Here is a 20,502-nt window from a genome sequence, read left to right on the forward strand (position 1 = left end):
AAAGGTTATCATAATAATGACGAGTCCCTGAAACTGGGAATGCAGCTTCGTCAAATCATTGCAATTATTTTAAAAAACAAAAACCACTTTGTTCAATCATAGCATACTTTTGTACGTTCGCGGATACCGAAGCTTATATCGACACTTGTTTTATTCATTTGTTTTCAATTTTCTCTCTGTTTTTGTAGTAAAAGTGGGCCCCCTCCAGAACGATAGGAACTTTAGCTACCCTTCGCTTTTAACTTCGACCACCTTACGTGATTTTAAATCTCGGAGACAAACTTGTTACAGCTCCAACATAACAGCGAAAAACACAGTTTACCTGCAGCCCTGCAGAGTCTCTTCGGTTACTGCATAGCTTTCAAGCCGTGCTTTCGAGTGCACTGATCGACCGGGTTAGGATGTGTTTTTAAAAATATGCGTCCTTAATGTCCTAAACAAGATGTGTCCCCTGGGATTCGAGTTACTGATTGCCATCCGGGTGCTCCTTCGGCCTTTTATCTGCAATTATATTGCTACATACGTTTGCCACTTGCAAGGCAGACTGCAACAGACTTCGGTTGATATCAAGTATTGTTAAGCTTTGCGCCCACACGATACGTCCTTCATACGTTTCGTGCGTAAAACACTATGTTTCCAAAGGACGTCTGAACTTTATTTCATTCAGACCTTCTCGTAGAGCGAAGAACTTATGAAAACAGCCGTAGTAATAACGTACTCGTATGAAATGTGAGCAGTATCTCGCTTATAGAAGGGAATCCATAAAAAAAAAAAAAAGAAAAAGCTATATTCGATGAATGACTATTGGTCTTGTGTTTTTTCTTTTTTTTTTTTGTTTTGTAAGGTAGCACTGGGTTTGCTTTGCTAGGGATCACTTATATCTTGGTACGTGTTACACACGGAAACCACTTAGAGTTGTTGTGGTCTCGATGTAAGCTATTTTTAAAAGAAACGTGATGAATACAGGCGCCACGCGTTGTCCGCAGGTCGAGAAGCATCAATAGCTCTATGTGGTATTATATTCTATCGACACGACGATGCGCGTTACGGCGATCGCATCTTCGACGCGGACTAATGTTACGTTTTGACCTTTTCGTAGAACACTTCTCGTGATCGAGGCAGGATCTTAGAAATGCCCCTACGATTCAAGAAGCTGCAGTGCTATTTTAAGGTAGAATATTATAATACCATTCCCACTAGTTACAAACTCCAACTGTAATCAAGTTGAACGGAATGAAATGTAACGAGAACGTCTGCTCAATCGAATGAAAGTACCAGCCTAAAATCCAAAGCTTCCCCTCGCTTTCTGGATAAACAATGCGATTAACGAGCTAACAGATGAATCCTGATTGTCGATGAATTAGTAAACGTTAGCTTAAGATGCAAACAAACTGAAAGCGTCTCAGTACTCCGATATGCGGTATAAAAGCCCTAGATAATGTCAAATAGCCATGTGATCTAATCGTTCAGTCAACGATTCATTAACCAATTACCACTGTTTGCCGTTGAGTTTTACAGGGGTGCCAAGTGCTCTCGAATGAGACCGTACTTCGGTGAACTCTGCACATCGGATCCGAGTCAACACGTGTGACGCGGTCGAATGGTTTGAAATGAAGGATTATTTTATTATTGTTTTCAAAGGCTCTTTTATTCACCTTAATGCTCTGGACTTGACTGGAACAATTGAGTGCGCCTTAGGCTGCTAACCTCATTAGGACGCATCCAATGCCCCTCTTTTCAACTGCATCAGACCATTAAATTAATACACCCATAATAATAACTCGGCATAGTACGCGGTTCTGCAAACACCAGTTTGGATAATGGTACTGGAAACGATTCTATTCGAATGTCCGAAATCTGCCGTCAAAATTGTAGTATCTCATTCTGCCCACATAAACAAGACTCGTTTTCTATTGCTGCTCGCAAACGCCAAACCTTTGACACCATTCAAATAGGCCTTTACCCGTCCCACGGTAGAGGCCCCTAGAAACGTGTTAAGGGATCCAACCCTTAGTCGATATAGCACTTAATAGAGTCATATTGCCTAGGATCGCTTTTTATGGATAGAAAAACTTAAACAGGTTTATTAGTAATATCGTTCAGACGTAACGGTAGGTTCAAGGCAGGAACTTGACCATGTCGTCTTCGATCCAGTTTCTGCTAAAGCGGCGAGAAACTCATGTTTGCAATGGTTGTTTTTCGTTTAACTAAAAATAGTGTTCCACTCAAATTCCAGAAACAGGTTCACGTACTATATAACCTGTGTTTTTTTTTCCTATTCCTATTATTAGCTCTGTTTCGCTGAAACGTTTTGGAACTTGTTAACTTTACTATCGATTTTTTAGAAAATAACCAGGTCTTTATGAGCAAATTAGCCACCGATCGGCGCTGGCTCCAGGTTTAAATGTTGCAATCTCAGGTAGTAGTGTTAGCATCGCAACGACCCCCCAAAAGTCCAAAAAGTATTTTGGGCTGCCTTCACAATTTGCTGACCTCGACAAAAAACGAAGTAGAGTAGATGTCAAAAATGCACTTTTTTTTTTTTACCAAGAACAGCTCTTTTCGGTAAAAAATAATTGACAAATCATAAAATAACAACATGTATATGGAAGAAAGAGCACTTCTAAATAGTATGTAGAGATAAACAAACAAGAATGAAAACATTTAAAAAGAAGCGCCATTACTCGTGTTCCAATTTAAGGTCTAGGAGTATGGGCAGAAGCTACACTTATCAATTATGCATCCAGAAATCATGCTGTACGCATTATTCGATAAATAATTCAACTCTTTGTAAGCTCATAAGCTCACGATAACTTGATAAGTTATTCATATAAAATACGGATGTAGCCCGGAACCAGTCGATTTAGTGTAATTTTGCGTCACCATTGCTGCAAACAGCTAGTAAATTAGAAGATTTGTTTCCACCTATCATTGAAATAAGAACAGTGCAAAAGGATTATGATATTTCGGAGTGCTCTTTTCTGAAATGGACTTGGTTACGATGGCCTGTCAGGCTACATTTAGCGAACGTTGCGCTGAACGTGAATATACGGTATACGTACTTCAAACGTCTAGAATACGGCGTCTGAAACAATGGCTGACGGCAGAGTCGTACATAAAATTCGGAATACCTACAGTAGATATCAAAATGACAAAACGGGCAACGAAGCTTTTTCAAAGGACAAAATCACTAATAAGACGATAATAATAAAAAATACTTCAGGTCACTTTCTGTTTCGTGCCTACTTTAGTGTTTTGGGCAAAACTTTCACAGGTACATACTTTCCTACAGTCCTGCCAGGTGGAGTAGTATTGCAAATTAGTTAATATTATTTACCTAAAAGACGAAACAGGACAAGTGAGCCTAGCTTAAGAATACTGGAGACATATTAGCTACGGAAATTCGATTGTTAAATGCAATTTTATTACGTGTTTATGTTGACAGCCGTCAGTAGCTATTTTTAATAATTTTTCGCCTAGTCCAAGTTGAAGATGCTGCATCCGTAATGCGGATTGAAAATAGCAGTACCTTGACTTAGATTAGCGTAGTTTCGCCGGCTGCGTAATTAATACGCGTCATATTCACTAACATACAAAACTATAACTTTTTATGTTAATCTCTTGTTTTGTGTGCGTATATATATATATATATATCTCGGCTCGTCTGCCTTTTCTGAGCAAACCACTCAACTATTAAGTGACTCTTTAATTAGTATATTAGGAATCTGAACGGGAACTAATAAAAGTGTAATGCTAACAAACTGAACAAGTCGATCTTGTTAATTATTCTTATTATTATAATTCGTTTATTATCGTTATCGTTCATGAGAAACTAACCAGCTTGCCGATGCCGTCCATAAGATCCACTACGTCGTAGGGGCATGAGGAGAAACGCACGTAATTACGGCTAACAGTCTACTCCTATAGAAATTCTATCCAAAGCGGTTAGGTGCAATGGGACACCACAACGCGTCACTTCGCGATGTTACCGTCATATATATGTACAATATAACATTAGAAACAGGTTGACTTTCAGGGGAACCTCCGGCCCCAGTCTCTGCCGGTTGGGTCTTGCTTATTCATAACAAATAACTGACTATCGGTTATAATTGCCATTTGCATATACTCCTTACCAGTTTAGACTCCTCATTGCTTTCCCCTCTTTTACTGCCCTCTTTCTGGATAATAACCTTGCTGGCCGTGATGATCTGCAACACCAATCGAATTGAAGGGGAGAGATTGGCCATTGTTCGAATACAGTGCGAACTCTTACAGGTAGGTGGCAATATTTACCTACTACCGAGCACGGCAATGCTAAAAGCGAACCATCTAACAGTTTCGACAGATTAATTCCCTCAACCAAGCCAGACATGATTGTTATTCTCGAATTTGCCGAGGGAAGATTGTGCTACCGCAGGTTTTGTTTCCAGTGTATTTCCTAATATCAGTGGCGCAATTGCGTGTTCTTGTGGGCAACTCGTCTTGTATACGTGCACGAAAAAAGGGAACACTTCGTCAGGATCCTACGTGCCGTATATCTGCTGCTATAGCACCTGTACCTCACACGAACACATCGAACAGGTAGTTTAAACTTAGCTTCTGCGATTGACGTCGCGTGCAGCTTCACACTCACAGTTACATACAGGCACATGCAAGCACACGTACAGGAACAGATGTGCAATTTAACTTGATTTGTTCATTTTTAAATGCTCGGTTGGTTGATTGGCTGTAATGTGACTGGTAGTTGACATAATAATTCTCTTGCGTTCTCTCTCAATCGATGATGGCGGCGGTTGCTTCTACAAGCAGACGCCCTCTCATCAACGGCTGACCAGCCAGTCCAAGGCTATAAATACGATACTCGACTTTTCTATTGCCTCTTCTCGGCTCATGAAGTAGGACGAAGCGCTAGACGTCAGCGTAACACGCATTAAATTCTGCGATGGCCTCCGTTGAGCTGAAACACACCGATGCACCGACGATCCCGGAGGTCGAAGACCGTACGACGGAGAACAACGGTGCCTCGCACGACCTGAAAACATCGGAGACCAATCGCAGACCTCGCAGGAAGCCCTCGAGGTTCCGCAAAATCCCCCGCAGCCTTGCCGACGACAAAGAGAACAAAGGTAGGTATCTCCAATTTCAACTAGGTATACATTAAATGACTTACGTTACATGTGGTGCGGTATGGTATAGCTATGTTGTGTTACCCTAGGTCGGCAAGAAAGAGGTTAAAGATTAGCAGAACTTCGTTAAACAAAAGACGCGCCCCCGTCACCACTGCTACTGACTGCGGCTGACTGCTGTCGATAAGATGCCGTTCTCAGTCACCAAGTGGACGCCCACAAGATGGCGGCCCGCCAAACTTTAGATTAGATACAATAAGTGTGACTTGGCAGTTTTTCACCTTATTTGTGCAGTTACAGGCAGTGTTGAACGCAGTTCCGAATAAAGATTCCCAATCATTTTCAAGTATTTCGGCGAGATGTATGAGCGAAGGGGTGTGTGGAGCAATCTATCATGATGGGAAACCTAAAGTTTATCGTTCTGTATGATTTCGATTAGCTCTGACAGTAGCCTGCGGTCGGTGTTCTACCCCTCTATAATTTCAGGTCCTCGCATTGCTAAGGGGGGCCGTCAAAGAACGACATCGGTATCCTCGGCGACATCCGGGCGTTCTCAACGTCGCGGGGCCAAACCTGCCCGACGCAGAACCCCATCGGAAGCGTCCACAATTTCGGAGTAGGTGTCTTTTGGTGTTGTCGTTCCGGCTTAGACTTATGTCACCCTATACTAGGTTCATACCGGTGGTTTTTTTCTGTCATAGAAAACAGAACCCGTTTGCTTTTTCTATTTTTCCACAGCTTCTAAAGTTTGTTTTAGATTACAGCTGATTCATAAAGTGACTTGCGTGTTTACCAGAACATAAGGGCAAAGAGGTTCAGGTTGATCCTATGGGTCATGTGCGACAATCATATGATTTGTTAGCAGTATCTAACGTCGTTCTTTCTATAAGCTAAACGTGGCCACTATCGATTTTGTGCCTTCCTTATAACTTCTGTTGTCTAATGGCTGTTCGTACTTCGTACATCATTGCCTTCACAGAGCAAACGAAGCTTCACCTCTACGTAAACTTCGCGATACTGTCATGGACAAGTTCCAAAAGAAAGGCCTAAACCTCCTTAACTCGTACATCAAAAACAGAATGGAATTAGCGAAATTCGATAATACGACCAATTTCCTCGAGCGTTGCGATGTTCTCCAAGTTGTACCAAATAAGTACAGGTAAGTTGTGATCTTGATTTGTTGCTTTCTTATTAGGTTTACCGTTCTCACGGGTCTCAAGAGAGGCTTTTTCCGGAAAGTTGGAATTAGTTGCACAGAATTAATTGAACTTTTGAGTTACGTTTTGTTGCATAACTATGTGAACTTTTAGCGGAACTCTTCATTGCTCGTATACTCATAAACCAACTCAACTCGATACAGCTGAAATATACAGCATAGCATCACACAATACACTCTCTTTCCATTGTTATTTACTGGTTCTATTTATGTTTGCTCTCTCTGCAGACTCTCTAACCCGCACATCAAGAATACAAAGCATGTGATCCGCACGCTGGACCGCTTCTCGTTTAAACTTATGTTCGCCGATCTGAAGTACAATCGTAAAAGGCGCTTCCAGGTGAGCAAGCTTTTAAGTGAGAAGGAGGAGCGAATGCGGACAATGTTCGGCGACGACCTCGTTACCGAAATTCTCAAAGTCTCTAATGAGGCGTTCGAGCGACGCTTCAACCGTATCCGCGAGCAGCAAACGAAGATCTTCGAGTCATTGCTTAAGGAGTATGGTATCGCCGAGGATGAGAGGGCTGAAAGCGAAGAACGCCTCAATCGTATTAAGGAACGCGAAAGGACTCGGCAGGAGAAACGAGTTCAGGAAAAATTACGTGTTGGTGACAAAGAGGGAAAAAATGAAGAAGACGATAAGGAGACCAAGGACGCCAGGGGTGATATTATTAAGAAAGATGCCAATAAAGAGGATCCCGAGACAAAGAGCTCTTCCGCTGTTCAAAGCGCTGATAACGCCTCAAACAGCGAAGACATTAAAAGAAAGGATGTTGGCCAAGGGGAGTAGAATAACGGCTTCATCAAAAGAAGCACAGCAGGTGTTTAACCGCGAAGTATTGAAACCAATAGCTGCTACACTCTGCTATTAGTTTGCAGAATTTCACGGCTCAACGCCTACTGCGCCTACTGCAGCAACGGTTGTGAGCTGGTGCGCCCCGGAACTAAGGTGCAATAGCATGTTGTAATGCAACGATTGATATGTGGTTCATGGCGTTTGGCCGGTCGTTCACCCATACGTTGTTACTGCAATAAAAAAGGAGAAAAGGATCCGCTTCTACTCCTATTTTCGATACTGTCATTCTATGCTGTAGCTAAGGCTGAAGAAAAAATAGGGAGTAGGTCTGCAAACTTTAGGATCCAATTTGTAGCTTAATTTGAATGGGAAAAAAACAGCATGGATATAGGCCACCTCTCGCCCTAAAGTAAAAAACCGATGTTTCAGAAGCGCTGCAAATTTCAAATGCATTTTTTGTTCAGATGTATTTTTTTGTAAACAAAAATTCAGTTTAAATGTAATGGTCGACTAAACAATTTTTTCTACGGAAATTATGTAAACACGGGATATGTAAACACGGGAATTATGTAAACGAATCGACAATAGCAACGTATTAAGATAGAACAGGCGTATAGTGTACGTACTTTCGCAGGGCATCTTCGAATAATTACTACCGTAATTTTACAAATTACTTTAATTTAATAATTATTTTTTATTAATTTTACTTTTTTTACGAAACGTTTTAATAATTACTACCTACAAACTTCAGTAGCGTGTAGTAGAGTTTAGAAGCAGCAAGTTTAGACTTTTTTAACAAGAATTTCGCAGTACCAACAATCCATGGTATCGTTTCTTCTAATATTTAATCGCGTATATGTCAATGTCGTTGGCAGACATTGAACCAGCGGGTCCATAGCTCCTGCCTCATCGTCATGAAACGTGATTGGCAGGAGGTAAAAATTTGAAGGCCTTGATGTTTGTCCCGATGTTTATAGACTAAATTTTGCGTAGGGTATACGTGGAGCGTGCACACGGTTTACATGAAAATAAGTTGAGTAGCTAATTCATTAACACACCATACATATCCCGACAAGTTTATAGACTTGTTCATAACTTGTTGAACAAGAAAAGATGTTATCACACTGCGCGCCACCGAGATATAGGAACAATTGGTCATTTTTACCAAACACAGCGGTACACAGGTGTACACTAGGTGCTGATATTTCTAATTATGTCAGATATTACATTGATATCTGACAGTAAAATGACGTCGAAGTCCTTCCTTTTTAAGCCAAAAATTATGTCAGTTCACTAAGAGTTCTGTGGTCTGCCCTAATGTAGTAAGCAGTCGCCATGAGCTCAACAATACAGACAGAGAACACATGATTTTGTTGATAATTTTTGTCAGATATTTGAAAAACTTAAAAATTTGCCGAGTTAAAGGCCTGTCTTGATTCCCATACAGGCCAATAAGGCACGGTGCCTCTTCCCTTACAAAAGATGAACAGCGTCACTTGTAATAATATTTGTCACTACAGTTCGAGAATTCCTTATATCGGTAATTTTTTTATTATTGGCCTGCTCACCGTTCAGTCTTTTATCCGTCACTAGAGTTAACCCGTTATCCATTTTGCCAGGGATCTTGCGAAATTGAATGGTTTATTCCGGCTTCAGTGGGTTAGTACAGAGAAGGTACATATTTGCGGTATATTTAATTGTGCACGTTAATATTTTAGATAGTTATAATGAAAAAAAAACATGTATGATAAAAATACATTCATACTGGTACAATATTAGCCACGTAATGTTAACAACTTATGTTCAGCGTACGGCGATAGCCTTCTCGGCGTTTTACTCCACTCTGTATTTTGTGCTTGAGAGCAAATATATATAGCGTTACAACTAACGCTGGTTTATTTAGACCACGACGAAAATTATCAGGCGAAATCCTTACCCGCCAAATCATTACGGGGTTAATGTAAATAAATGTCCTATGCTTCTGTTAAATGTTTTATTCGATCACACCTGTCATATAGTACACTGCCGTAAAGCGCTGCGTCAAGCGGTTGGCTTCCAGCACAAAACGAAATCAGGCCCTGTCCGGTATAAACGTCTGAATTTTTGCAATGCAAGCCAGTGGTTGTATTTGGCGACTAAATAGAACCGTGTGAAAAACTAACAAAGCACTTTTGAATCTCATTTGATGCTACATTGTTTGTTAAGCGAAGGACAATGCCTGCTTGCATGATAAGGTAAATTAGATCAAGCTAATAGATTGAAAAGGCTATGATTTATTGACGAAAACTTTGTCATTTTAAGCCGATAGGTGTGCCAGTGACGTGTAGCCATTGGCCTTGTCGATCTTCGCTGTGCGTTATCGTGTAATTGCATGAATTAAAATTATAAATAAATATTTGGGAATGAAAAAAATTAGGTTCGCATCCTTAGCTAACAGTAAGCAATGTTTCCTGCAATGCAAGAATAGATCAGACTAGGTTGTGAACTAGGTCTGCAGCTATTCGAAGCGTTTGTTTGTTTGTTTTAACATTGTTATTTTGTGTGTGGGTTATTAATGTTTTTGCCACTTTCGGAAGCTTCTATAAGCTTCGCACGTTGTTCCAACAGCGGCTTTAATTGCATTTCCCTTGAGATCTATTCTTCGGCAACGCATTGGTTCAGTTTAAGGCAAGAATACCATGGGTGGACAACGTAAAAGTATCAAGATCTAGCTGCAAACAGGTAGACTCTAAAACAAATCCCTGAAGCGGAAGCTGCTGCGGCCTGGCAGATAATGGTGAACTCTCTAAAGAATTCGTACAATATGACCGTTACATTAAGGCGGCAGGAAGGAAGCGTCCAAACTCTGGTCGGTCGGAAGTTCTGCCTCGGCGAACTAGTCGAGTGCGATATTCAAATTTTATATCTGGCACTGCCTTGGTTAAGTATTGGTTGAGAAGGCTAATGTCAATTTGGAACCTAATTACTTTTAAGTTCTCGTGGAAACTTAATGGGTGACGGTTTTGCTTGCTAATTTTATATCTGGCACTGCCATTGTAGCCTAGGTCCGAATCCGGGCACAGAAACAGAATTTTGTGCTGAGCCAGCAGCGTAATAGAAGGCCGAACGAGATAGAAAGCTACACTGAAAAATAATTTAGTTGAAAAACGCGTCAGAATCCGTGGTCGCCAGGGTACGCAGTGAGTAGGATATAGAACATTAAGACATAAGAAAATTACTTCAGAAAATGCTAAATTACCAGTAATACCCCGGAACGACGGCCAGAACATATTTAATGTTTGTACCTTTATTCAATGTAATACACGCATATATTTCTAGTTTAAATAAGAGACCTAATATATAGACGCCCTGGTAAAATATTATTGTTCAAAAGTCGTTGCCCTCTCTAGGGCCTAAATCAACAAAATAAGTAAATAAAGTGATAACCGTAGTATTACTTTTCATTACTTATTTCATCAGCATAGACATTTTCTACGCTATTATATAATATCTATAATAGTTTGGATACGACCAACGGAGGTTTTATTACGAGCTAAAGCGTCAGCGCTAAATAATGGTCTCTGTGAGGCTCGCAAACCTGGATCTTTCTCAAATTTGTTGGACGCCCATGACGGCTAATCTAATCTTACTTAGACGTCAAGCGGTCCCAGTAAATCTATTTTCCTATCGCTTATGAGCTAACTAACTATTTATTTGTTTTTTTTTTTTATGTTTACAGGTGCTCTGATCAACTGTCGAAAAACTTCGAGAGAATAACGATCGTTGAAAAAGCAATGCCTAACTCTAATTTATTTCATTATAACTTTTTCCTATTACTAATTAAATATTTAGGGGCAGTAAATTTTGAAAATTTGGTTAGAAAAATCGATTACAGTATCGACCTATTCTGTGTGAACGTTCAGATAAGGGTAAGACTGCGTTGTTGAAGAGCATAAACACGATTCTGGCGCTCCCCACAGCACCAGACTGAACATTTCGTCCTAGAAGCCTAACCCTACAGGTTAAGTGCGGTGCCAAGAACCCTGACCACTCAAAACATAATACCTGTATGCTCAAACTGTGACCGCCATATACAACTGAGGCAATAAATTTTACCCCTTTATTGTAAAATCTAACTCGGTTGTCGCGTTAAGGGGTTTGATAAAACAAAAGTATCGTGAGAACAGGCAGGTGAATATGATTGTATTAATTCTTTAGAAGTTAAAATCAAAATACGAAGCGGCATATAAACTTACGTGAGAACGGCAATAGGCCTCAAAAAATTATAATTATATAACATTTTTTCTTCTTTAGATCTTGTAACTATGAGTCGGTAAACGAAAACGTGGCGAACTTCTAGCAGTATCTTCTAATCTCCCACAACATATATTATTACGTTGTTCCGTTTGCGCAGCAAGATGAAACATACATACCCGCTAAAAGAACGACAATCTATAGTATGTTTTGAGAACACCCCGAATTCGAGACGCCTTTGCTACATGACCTGTGGCGGCTTCCACTAAATGATTCATGGTTTCGAAGCGAAGCTTCTCTGTTGAGCAGTTTGGTTGAACGTCGTCTGCTGCATGAGTACGGCTAATAGGGGCGCACGTGAATGTACAGAAAGTTTATGCAGTGTTGTTCCGAAATTCTAACCCCTCTCTGGTCCCACAGAAATTCGAGTGTACTAAGTAGGCAGATAAGGGGGTGGTACCATGTCGCCGCTCATGAGAATGCTGGGCCTGGGGGGCCGGGTTTCTAGCAAGACCCATCGTTTTACTCAACGGCGAACGGTCATCGCTCATCGCCTACCATCGCGGTTTGTAAGGTACGTTTCCATGCACCCGGTAAGCAGTAGGTCCGCACATTGTATTGCCGGCTAATAGTAGCCGTCACATCAAAGGCCGTCTGGCTAGATTGAATGAGCTCTATACCTCAAATCGTGCCTCTAAAATACTCAATCTTATTGGTGACTCTAGATGAAAACGTGCACTGGTTCTTTTCTATAATTCTCGAAAAAAAATAAGAACTTATTGTTTAGCTCTTCAGAACATACATGGTATTTAGAATGTTCTCATTGCCCATAAGTAGTCGTTGCTGATGCTTGGATTCTGGCAGTATCTTTCCACGATGCGGAGTTGGCGACACGTTCAACAAATTCGCATAAAACCTTTTGCCTCTACGCTAGAGCTTCTGTCTATACATAAGCGATGATGTTTGTGGATGGAAGCGCGCGTACCGCATGAAAAAATTGTGCTCTTACACGTTAAGCACGCTTACAAGAGGTGATGTAGAGTCTGGCGTTCTCTAGACAAGCACCTTTTTTTAGTGATTAATTAAGGTTAGTTATTTTTTACACTGCACAAAAGAAAATTTATCTTCTCCAAGAAAATATTTGTTTATTTTATGCACATGCTTTGCTGTTATTTATTTATTTTTAACGAAATCTATGGAGTTGTAATTACGAGGGGATTTGAATTTTACGAAACAAGGACATGATGTATGGAAGTTTCACGTCAATTCTGAATTACTGTTTAGTTTTTATATAGTTTAAATGTTATTGCCCAACGAGTTTATTTTGTTTCATAATGCTGATGGTATTGGTACAATTTTTGTGTTAAATGTAGAAAATAATTGATTTAATTATTTGAAAATTTAACATGGAATTTTGTTCATTACGTTATGAAAAATTAAACTGATCAAAAATGAATTATGCCTTTTTACAAGAAAGAAAATGTGATTATATCTATAGATTTTATCCTTACATTGGTTGTTTATCTTTATTCAATAACGAAATGCAAAAGGACTACCACTCCTAAGCTCTTAGAAACTCCTTCAACGATGATAATCTAAAAAAATGTATATATATACAGATTTAGATCATGACCGGTTGGGTTTGAATTGCAGAAAGACTGTAGCGGAGTGTTTCAAGTACTTAATTCTTCAACGTTCGTCGTCACCGCATCAAACTATCAACTCGCATGTGTAACTAAAATGTATAAAAAAAAATTGCTTTCCGTTTTTCTCTACTGTTGTCATACTAGTTCCATGCCGGAACCGATATTCGAAATGCAGCGACCCGTCAGCCCCGGGGGCGCTCGAAGGAACCGGAAAAATACTGCCACCGCACGGGCTCTAGATGTAAACTCTCTCGATTCAAAGCTGACCATAATGGACCAATATGTTCGTCGATGTGGCCGCATAACACGAATGTCACTTGAAGAAGCAATTAAGAAGGGAAAAGAGCAAGGTTGGTATATATATATGTATGTATAGGCTGGTGCGTCTAAATTAAAGCAAAGTTTGTTGCAACTTACATGTGTTCAAACTTGGCTAAAGTACGAAGAAAGTCAGTTTTGTCTAGAAGAAAACAAGAAGTTCACCACGGCATACAATAATGCGCCGGCTTTTAAGCGTTCGTTCCTAGTTAGCGATTATCTAATATTTATGGGTCTTCTATCAAGATTAAAAGCCTTTTTTTGCCCACAATCGACGATCTAAATTATTGTTAGTTTCTATACAAACTGAGTAAAACAAAGAAGATGAGGCAAATCGAAAGACCTTCAATAGGACTTAAGTTGAAAGGTCTTAAACTTGCATGCGAATGTCCTAAAAACTCTTCTTGATACACCTGGAGTGGGCACAGAAATGAACGGATGTTTTTAAAAGGAGACTTTTAATCAACAGTCGAGTCGTCCATATAAGCTTCAATGGTTAGACTGTTTGCGCCTTTTGGCCTTGCCACTTTGATAATACATGTACTGTCCTCTTTTTCATGTAGATTTACATTCAAATGATTCGCTATATACATTCTGGCAGTAATTGGGTGTAAATTTATTATTTTGAACCATTGTACTTTTTTATAAATCACGCGTTATTGCAGTCGGCAATGAAAATTTGATTACAAATCGAACTAATATCTTGCTCATCATTTTCAGGAGGCTTAAATTCCACACAGACCTTACAACTACTGCGAGCTACGGGTGCATTTACGCGAGAATGTTCTCCTGAAGCTCGTACAGCTTTGACTGAAACCGTATGGAAACTTGCCAACCCCAAACAACTTGATATTTCACATTACAACGCATTATTACAGGTGAGGTAATGATGAAATTTTGCTTCCTTGTTATATGATAGCCCCTGTTTAGCAGAGCGCTGAATCGTTTATTAAAATACTTGGGTGATACACCTTCTTCACATGTCTGTGCACCTTACTATATTGCCAACAAGTTAATTTTCTGCGTATTTGTTTTACAGGCTTATCTGGAGAATAACACAGCGTTTGACCCCCAAACATTTCTTGTCCAGTTAAAAGATGCTGGCGTCGCACCTAATCGCGTTACATATCAAAGGCTTATTCAGCGCTTCTGTGACGTAGGGGACGTAGCCGGCGCCTCCAAAGTAATCGAATTCATGAAGAGTGAACGGATACCGGTATCCGAACGTGTGTTCAATGCCCTTATCAAAGGCCATGTGCTCACTGGTGACCTTGAGTCTGCTAACAAGGTTCTTGAGGCCATGGCTGCAGCAGAACTTCATCCGTCATCGGAAACGTTTACGGTTTTCGCAAGCAGTCTAATAGAAAAAGGTTTTGCGACCAAAGCATTTGAAACGATCGAAGGTCATAACTTATCCGATGAGCAGATTTTGCGTTTAGCAAAAGCTTTTGCACTAAAAGACGACATCGAGTCCGTAAAAAAGATCGTAAGCAAACTGCCGCGTTCAATCGGTTTCGGACAAGATATCATCAATGCATGCTTCGAGATTTTATCGCACAAGAAATTGGCAGTCGCCGAAATTATCTTTAACCACCTTCCGTATGATCCCTCGCAGGGGCCGTCCGGTAACTATTTCATCTCACAAATGGTCAAATCGGGGCTTTCATTACCAGACGTGACGAATTTCTGCAACAAACTTAAGGAGCAAGGTAAAAACGATGACGGGCTAGTCACAGCGACGCACACTTCTTTGCAATCGGCTGACCGCAGCACCTGTATTGACTACGTAAAGCTTATGTCTTCTAACGGATACCCATTGCGGCCGCATATGTTCTATCCGATCATATGCAAGGCTACACATGAAGCCGAGATATGGGACACGTTGCGAGAGATGCACTCGCTGAAGGTGCCCATGTCAGAGGAACTATTGATAGACTATGTTCTGCCCCGAGTGAACTGTGAGGATAGCGAAAAAATAATAAAGAAACTACTTGAGGCTGGCTGCTTCTTACAAAGGGCTGTCTACTATGTTGCGAAATATTTCCTTATCGAAGGACAGGTAGACAAATGTTTAACTCTTTTAAACGAAAATGATTGCCCCCTGACCGGATCGCTAATCACTGTTGCGGCCAATATGGCTACGCCAAAAAATATTGGTAAATCTGTGCAGGTATTGAATAAAGTTTTCGAAAACCAAGCACCCAGCAAGAATGCTCGAGACCTCGTTGGCGAATTTCTTCGAGCTGTACCTAATGATACATTTAATGAAGCCGTTGGTCAGGTAGCCCGCCAGAAGCAACTTCAAATTGGTAGAACTAGCTACGAACAGCTCCTTAAACGAGGTGATTGCGTTCGAGCACTGCACATTAACATGGTTGAGGATGAGGCGTTGTCACAATCCTCGAAACACTATAGGGAACGACGGCCAATACAACCGATGGCTACTGAAGAAATGGAGAAACGTTTGAGAGTGCTCGAGACGCAAAATGCCGACTGGCATGGTTTAGCTTGCAGATTGTTAATTGCGTATTCTCGAGAAAGAGAGTTCGACAAGGTTGACAAAATGTTGCAAAAGCTCGAAAACCAGGAGCTATCCGGGTCAGTGTTGGCTTCTTTGATCGATCTGAATGTGTACAAAGGTGATCTTCAGACAGCGCTAAAATACTATACGCAGGTAAAGAAACTAGAAAATTTTGTTGTTGATGACTTTAAGATAATTAACCTGGCAGCATTAAGTGTGCAGGAAGGGCATTTTGCCGAAGCGAAAGATATACTGAACAGCCATGGTTTCAAAGATATTACAGACAACTGTCAACAGAGCGCTATGCGCCTGGTTCGGGCCACGGTGGAAAAGAACGGAATTGAAGAAGCTCTAAAACTGGTAGATGAGCAAGTAAGCAAATTTTCTGTAATCACGCCCTCAATTCTAGGCCCAATAATGAAAGCTAGCCTTGATAAGGGGGATGTTAATGAGAGTCTTGCTCTGTTCAAAAATATCGCTAATCGGTACAGAGTTACACCCATGAAACGCGAGTTTATCATTCAACTAATTGCTGCCGATGCAAACGAAGTAATTGATGAAGTCTGCGCCGTTTCGTCGGAACTCTATGGTTCGTTCAGTACCAAGATTGACTTATCCACGTACTATGCGGAATGCGAACTATTCGATAAAGCCCGTGAATTGCTACGGAAATGTCCATTGAACCGTGTTCAACGGCGGATTGAATCCCTTTGCGAAGGTTTCGTCGAGCGGAAACAAGTCAAGGAGCTCGAGGCCTTCGTTAGGCTGATTGCTGAGTTCGGTTACAATCAAGATGAGCTTTATTACCTGCTAATGCGAGGTTACTGCCGCGACGACAACATCGACAAAGCGCTCGAACAGTGGACACGGGCCCAGGAGGAAAACATTATTCTGTCAAATCGCACGTTACGGTATCTGGCGCGCGTTCTTGAACGCAATGGCCGCGAGGTCCCGTTCGTGGTGCCCAGTGAGTTTGAGCCGCCAGCAGCAGACAACTTTGAAAACGCGACTTCGAACAATTTTAATAGCATTCTGAAACATTCGGTGGCGGAGGCGGTGAAATTTCGCGAAGAGAGCTTAAAAGATGGACGTCCTCTGACAGTCTTCGACGAAAGCAATCTCATCGCCGCCCTCACCGAAGATAATCAGCTCAAAACAGCATTGAAAATTTTTAGAGAATACCTCCAAGTTTATAAGGAGGGTGACATGCATCTTCGGTCTCGAACAATTCGTCTGCTTCTATCAGCGCTGGCGCAAGAGAAAATGGTCGATGACTTGATTTCATTACGACCTTTGCTTTCTGATAAACTTCGTAAAATTTACGCGTACGATGACATGATGTGCAATGCCTATGTTGCCGCCGGACGTATATCTGAGTGTCTGGATATTCTAGATAAAGTACCAATTACGGAAACAGCCGGTCACGGCTGGATAAATGCTGTTCTCGACAGCCATCCCGACGCACTTGGGCGAATTTGTGAGGTGGCAAAACGATTGGCACGAGATGAAAAAAACCTGAACATGCTGCGGTTGATTTGGACGCACCTGTTTAGTGATGGAAAATATGACGAAGCTGACGCGCTGATGGCCGAGTTCCCTCAGATACCTGAACAAAATTTATCTGTCAAACGAATACTTTCCCGAATGCGTGAAAACAAAGATGAGGTTATGTCCGCACGTTTGCTAGCAGTTCTGAAAGAGAAGGTCCAACCAAAACGAGTTTATGCGATTGCTCTCAGCGCACATATCGATATTCTGCTGGAGAAAGGACTCGTCGAAGAGGCACAAAAGCAGCTTAAAGACGCTAGTGCTGATGGCTTTGATGTAAACACGTGCCACGCCAAAACTCTGGACACCCTCAAGAGAGAATTAGCCCTACAGGGCAAGGAAGTGTCGTTCCGCGGTTCTGAACAGAGTATCAATGCGTACGCTTAGTCCTAAGACGACAATTGCAGGGGACGTGTTATTGAAGATAGGACAGGAAAGTATGTGTAAGGAATGAAGGATTCTAGTTTCATATTATTAAATATATGGAGGCGCTTATATACACTAGTGTTAAGCATATGTCTAGGAATGAAAAGCATCTGCAAGAAAGCGGAAGGTTTTATGTATAAATAGCGGCAAACCCATTATTGTGTTTGCAGAAAAACGCCTTCGAAGAAGGAAGTAAAGTGGCAAGAATATTACGCCAAGAACGCCTGTTTTCAATGAAGCTTGTACGCCATGGAAAAAATTTGATTTTTATGAAAATATAATGCGAAATTAAGATGCGAAAATCTGTGTTAGGCATTGTGGCGCCTAAGGCGTCGCACAAATTCGTTTAGTTGCTTCCTATCGACGAGTTTCTCGTGATTCGTAACGATAACGCTAATGAACCAAGCACATTGTAGTATGGTAGGTGTGTCCTGATCATTTGCAGGTCAAGCATTAGATAATTAATTTATTGTAAAAACTATTAGAGATGTCCTACGAGCTGCAGGTTCGACTTTACAATAAAGATAGATATAATAAAGATCAAATAAAGCACTGACAGTGGTGCGGCTACTGATCATTGGCGAATTTTTACAGCGTCTTTTTTCCTCAGTAAAGTAAAAAATTTAAAAAGAATTTGCTGATTTTTACTTAGATAACTAAGTTACTCGGAACGCCAAAAGACACCTGTCCAGTGTTTAGTATTTTACTAAAGTCCATGGAATACGTTGCTCATCCTGTTTAGGGAACCTCACTGTACATATATGATCATGATAATAATTGAGGCCCTTGTGATTCATTGCGAGTACACCCTCAGCCATTATATTCAAAAACAGCTGCATCCAGAATCCGCTATAGTCTGCCCATGTACAAGGGCCTAATGATTTTGCGATCGATTTCCTTGCGCTCTTAAAAAGGAAGAGTCGATTATGTGTATGCGGTTGGTCAAGATAACATCAAATAATGCCGGCAGCTAGCATGAGCTTATATATCAGCTTGAAGCAATGTCTGTCTAAATTCACTATTTTAAATAAATAAATCATAGACGGTTTTTGATTTCCTACTACCAGAATAAGTCGTCTAAAGCACCCTAATGAAGTACTAGGTACGACTCAAAGGTTGACGTCGTAACGCAAATAAGCAGATTCGACGAAATGATGCATGGACGATAGCAGACCTTCCGTTGATCATCCAGAACAAGTCTCAGGCTGAGAGCAGCGATAAGTAGCCTTAGCTGTTGAAAGCCCCGACTTATAGCATATACATCCGGAGCTAGAAAGCAACTAGTTTCATTTGTTTGAATGAGTCATTTTTGAGCATTGGAAATGGAAAGCAAGTAAATAATAAGCTCTTTAACCTAAAAACTCAGTTATTCACCTTTCTAAATCCGGCATATGTTTCCAACAGCCCTAAACAGCTGTTAGTTATCAGAGAAAAAAAAAAGTATCTTCATGATGAAATTTTCGTCTGCTTGAGAGGACAAACATTTTGTCTCTTTCAGACTACGAATGCATACTGGACATGGTGGTAGTGCAGCCTTCGCTGAAAAAAATTTAATGTCCAGATACCAATGGCTGTTTGGCACCGAACAATAAACAATAAATACTTCGATAAAAATAAACAGTCGTTTAGAATTGTCGAGTTCTTATCTTAAATTATGTCATTGTTACACAGCCGAATCGCTGCCTTAAGCAAGTTCCGCTTTTACGCTCTTTGTGAAAAGCATCTTTATTCAAATCAGAACTAGCTAAAATTTAGAAATGTATACCTGTGATCGATAGGATATTATCATTCATTGCTTGCAGTTTCGTCATGACTATATAAACTGATAAACGAGACGCGTTGCGTTCAGCAAATTTACTCTGTTTAAAAATGTCTACTTTAGATTACATATCGTCATTTATAAAAACTACCGAAAAAAACCTGCTTTATCAATACAATTCATACTCTTAAAACTTTTATTCTATAATTACATGGTAAACTAAGCCAGCTGGTAGAATTTCAAATATTTCTCTTCAATATCCACGCCTTAGAAGTCTTCAGTTTCGAAGATCAGGGGCGAACTTTTTCTTCAGAGCATCGCTCGCTCTGCGATAGACGTACCATCGTCTCTTTCACGGTTTGGACTCTGAAATTTTTGTGAATGCGATGTTTTTGCCTATAGTTCATAACCGGCGCTAAGTACTTGCATTTGCCGTTTGCGCGTTTATACTTAACGCGATATTTTCCGTTACAAATTGTGGGCTTAACCTCCAGCATCTGCAGCAACGCCCGCTCCTGTACTCGACATTCGTTCTTCTTTTGGATTCGAGTGCATGCCGGGTATGCATTTTTGTGGGTCTAGTGTTTGAACCAGATTGTCTCGTGTTAAAGCTCAAGCGAGCATAGGTTCTAGCTCAGCTGTGGATATTTCCTTCGTATTTGTCGTACGGGCCCGTGATTATTGGGATTAGCGGGCAAGAGTCCGGCTCTCAGAAGTTTCTAACGAGGTTATCAACCCTACAGCTTTACTCAGAGAATGGAAACATCTTATTTCGGAGAAATGTGAGCCTGGAGGTTTTTGCGAGCAGTTTATAGTCACAGCTGATCTGCACACGAACACTGACACGTTTCCCGTAGCAATATAAATGTGTTCATTTCATACAAGAGCATATATATATATATATACATAAATT

The 20,502-nt window shown here is 40.7% G+C and overlaps 2 protein-coding genes across 2 annotated transcripts; both read left to right on the plus strand.

Moving 5' to 3' along the window:
- Positions 1-4,875: 4,875 nt before the first annotated feature.
- On the plus strand, positions 4,876-7,408 carry LOC111269216 (uncharacterized). Its single transcript, XM_022848653.2, has 4 exons — positions 4,876-5,126; positions 5,613-5,742; positions 6,106-6,285; positions 6,571-7,408. The coding sequence occupies exons 1-4, from the start codon at positions 4,943-4,945 to the stop codon at positions 7,130-7,132; spliced, it is 1,056 nt and encodes a 351-aa protein (XP_022704388.1). The 5' UTR covers positions 4,876-4,942; the 3' UTR covers positions 7,133-7,408.
- A 4,293-nt stretch (positions 7,409-11,701) lies between these two features.
- LOC111269199 (leucine-rich PPR motif-containing protein, mitochondrial) lies at positions 11,702-18,415 on the plus strand. The gene is made up of 4 exons (XM_022848622.2): positions 11,702-11,945; positions 13,162-13,367; positions 14,056-14,213; positions 14,375-18,415. The coding sequence occupies exons 1-4, from the start codon at positions 11,833-11,835 to the stop codon at positions 17,789-17,791; spliced, it is 3,894 nt and encodes a 1,297-aa protein (XP_022704357.1). The 5' UTR covers positions 11,702-11,832; the 3' UTR covers positions 17,792-18,415.
- Positions 18,416-20,502: the final 2,087 nt, after the last annotated feature.

Source organism: Varroa jacobsoni, unplaced genomic scaffold (genome assembly GCF_002532875.2).
Source record: "Varroa jacobsoni isolate VJ856 unplaced genomic scaffold, vjacob_1.0 scaffold_1364, whole genome shotgun sequence".
Classification (NCBI taxonomy): domain Eukaryota; kingdom Metazoa; phylum Arthropoda; class Arachnida; order Mesostigmata; family Varroidae; genus Varroa; species Varroa jacobsoni.

Coding starts and splice junctions, on each gene's coding strand:
- LOC111269199 (XM_022848622.2), top strand. CDS start 11,833: ATGTCGCCGCTCATGAGAATGCTGGGCCTGGGGGGCCGGGTTTCTAGC. Junction 11,946..13,161: donor CTACCATCGCGGTTTGTAAG/GTACGTTTCCAT, acceptor TTGTCATACTAG/TTCCATGCCGGAACCGATAT. Junction 13,368..14,055: donor TAAGAAGGGAAAAGAGCAAG/GTTGGTATATAT, acceptor CATCATTTTCAG/GAGGCTTAAATTCCACACAG.
- LOC111269216 (XM_022848653.2), top strand. CDS start 4,943: ATGGCCTCCGTTGAGCTGAAACACACCGATGCACCGACGATCCCGGAG. Junction 5,127..5,612: donor CGACGACAAAGAGAACAAAG/GTAGGTATCTCC, acceptor CTATAATTTCAG/GTCCTCGCATTGCTAAGGGG. Junction 6,286..6,570: donor GTTGTACCAAATAAGTACAG/GTAAGTTGTGAT, acceptor CTCTCTCTGCAG/ACTCTCTAACCCGCACATCA.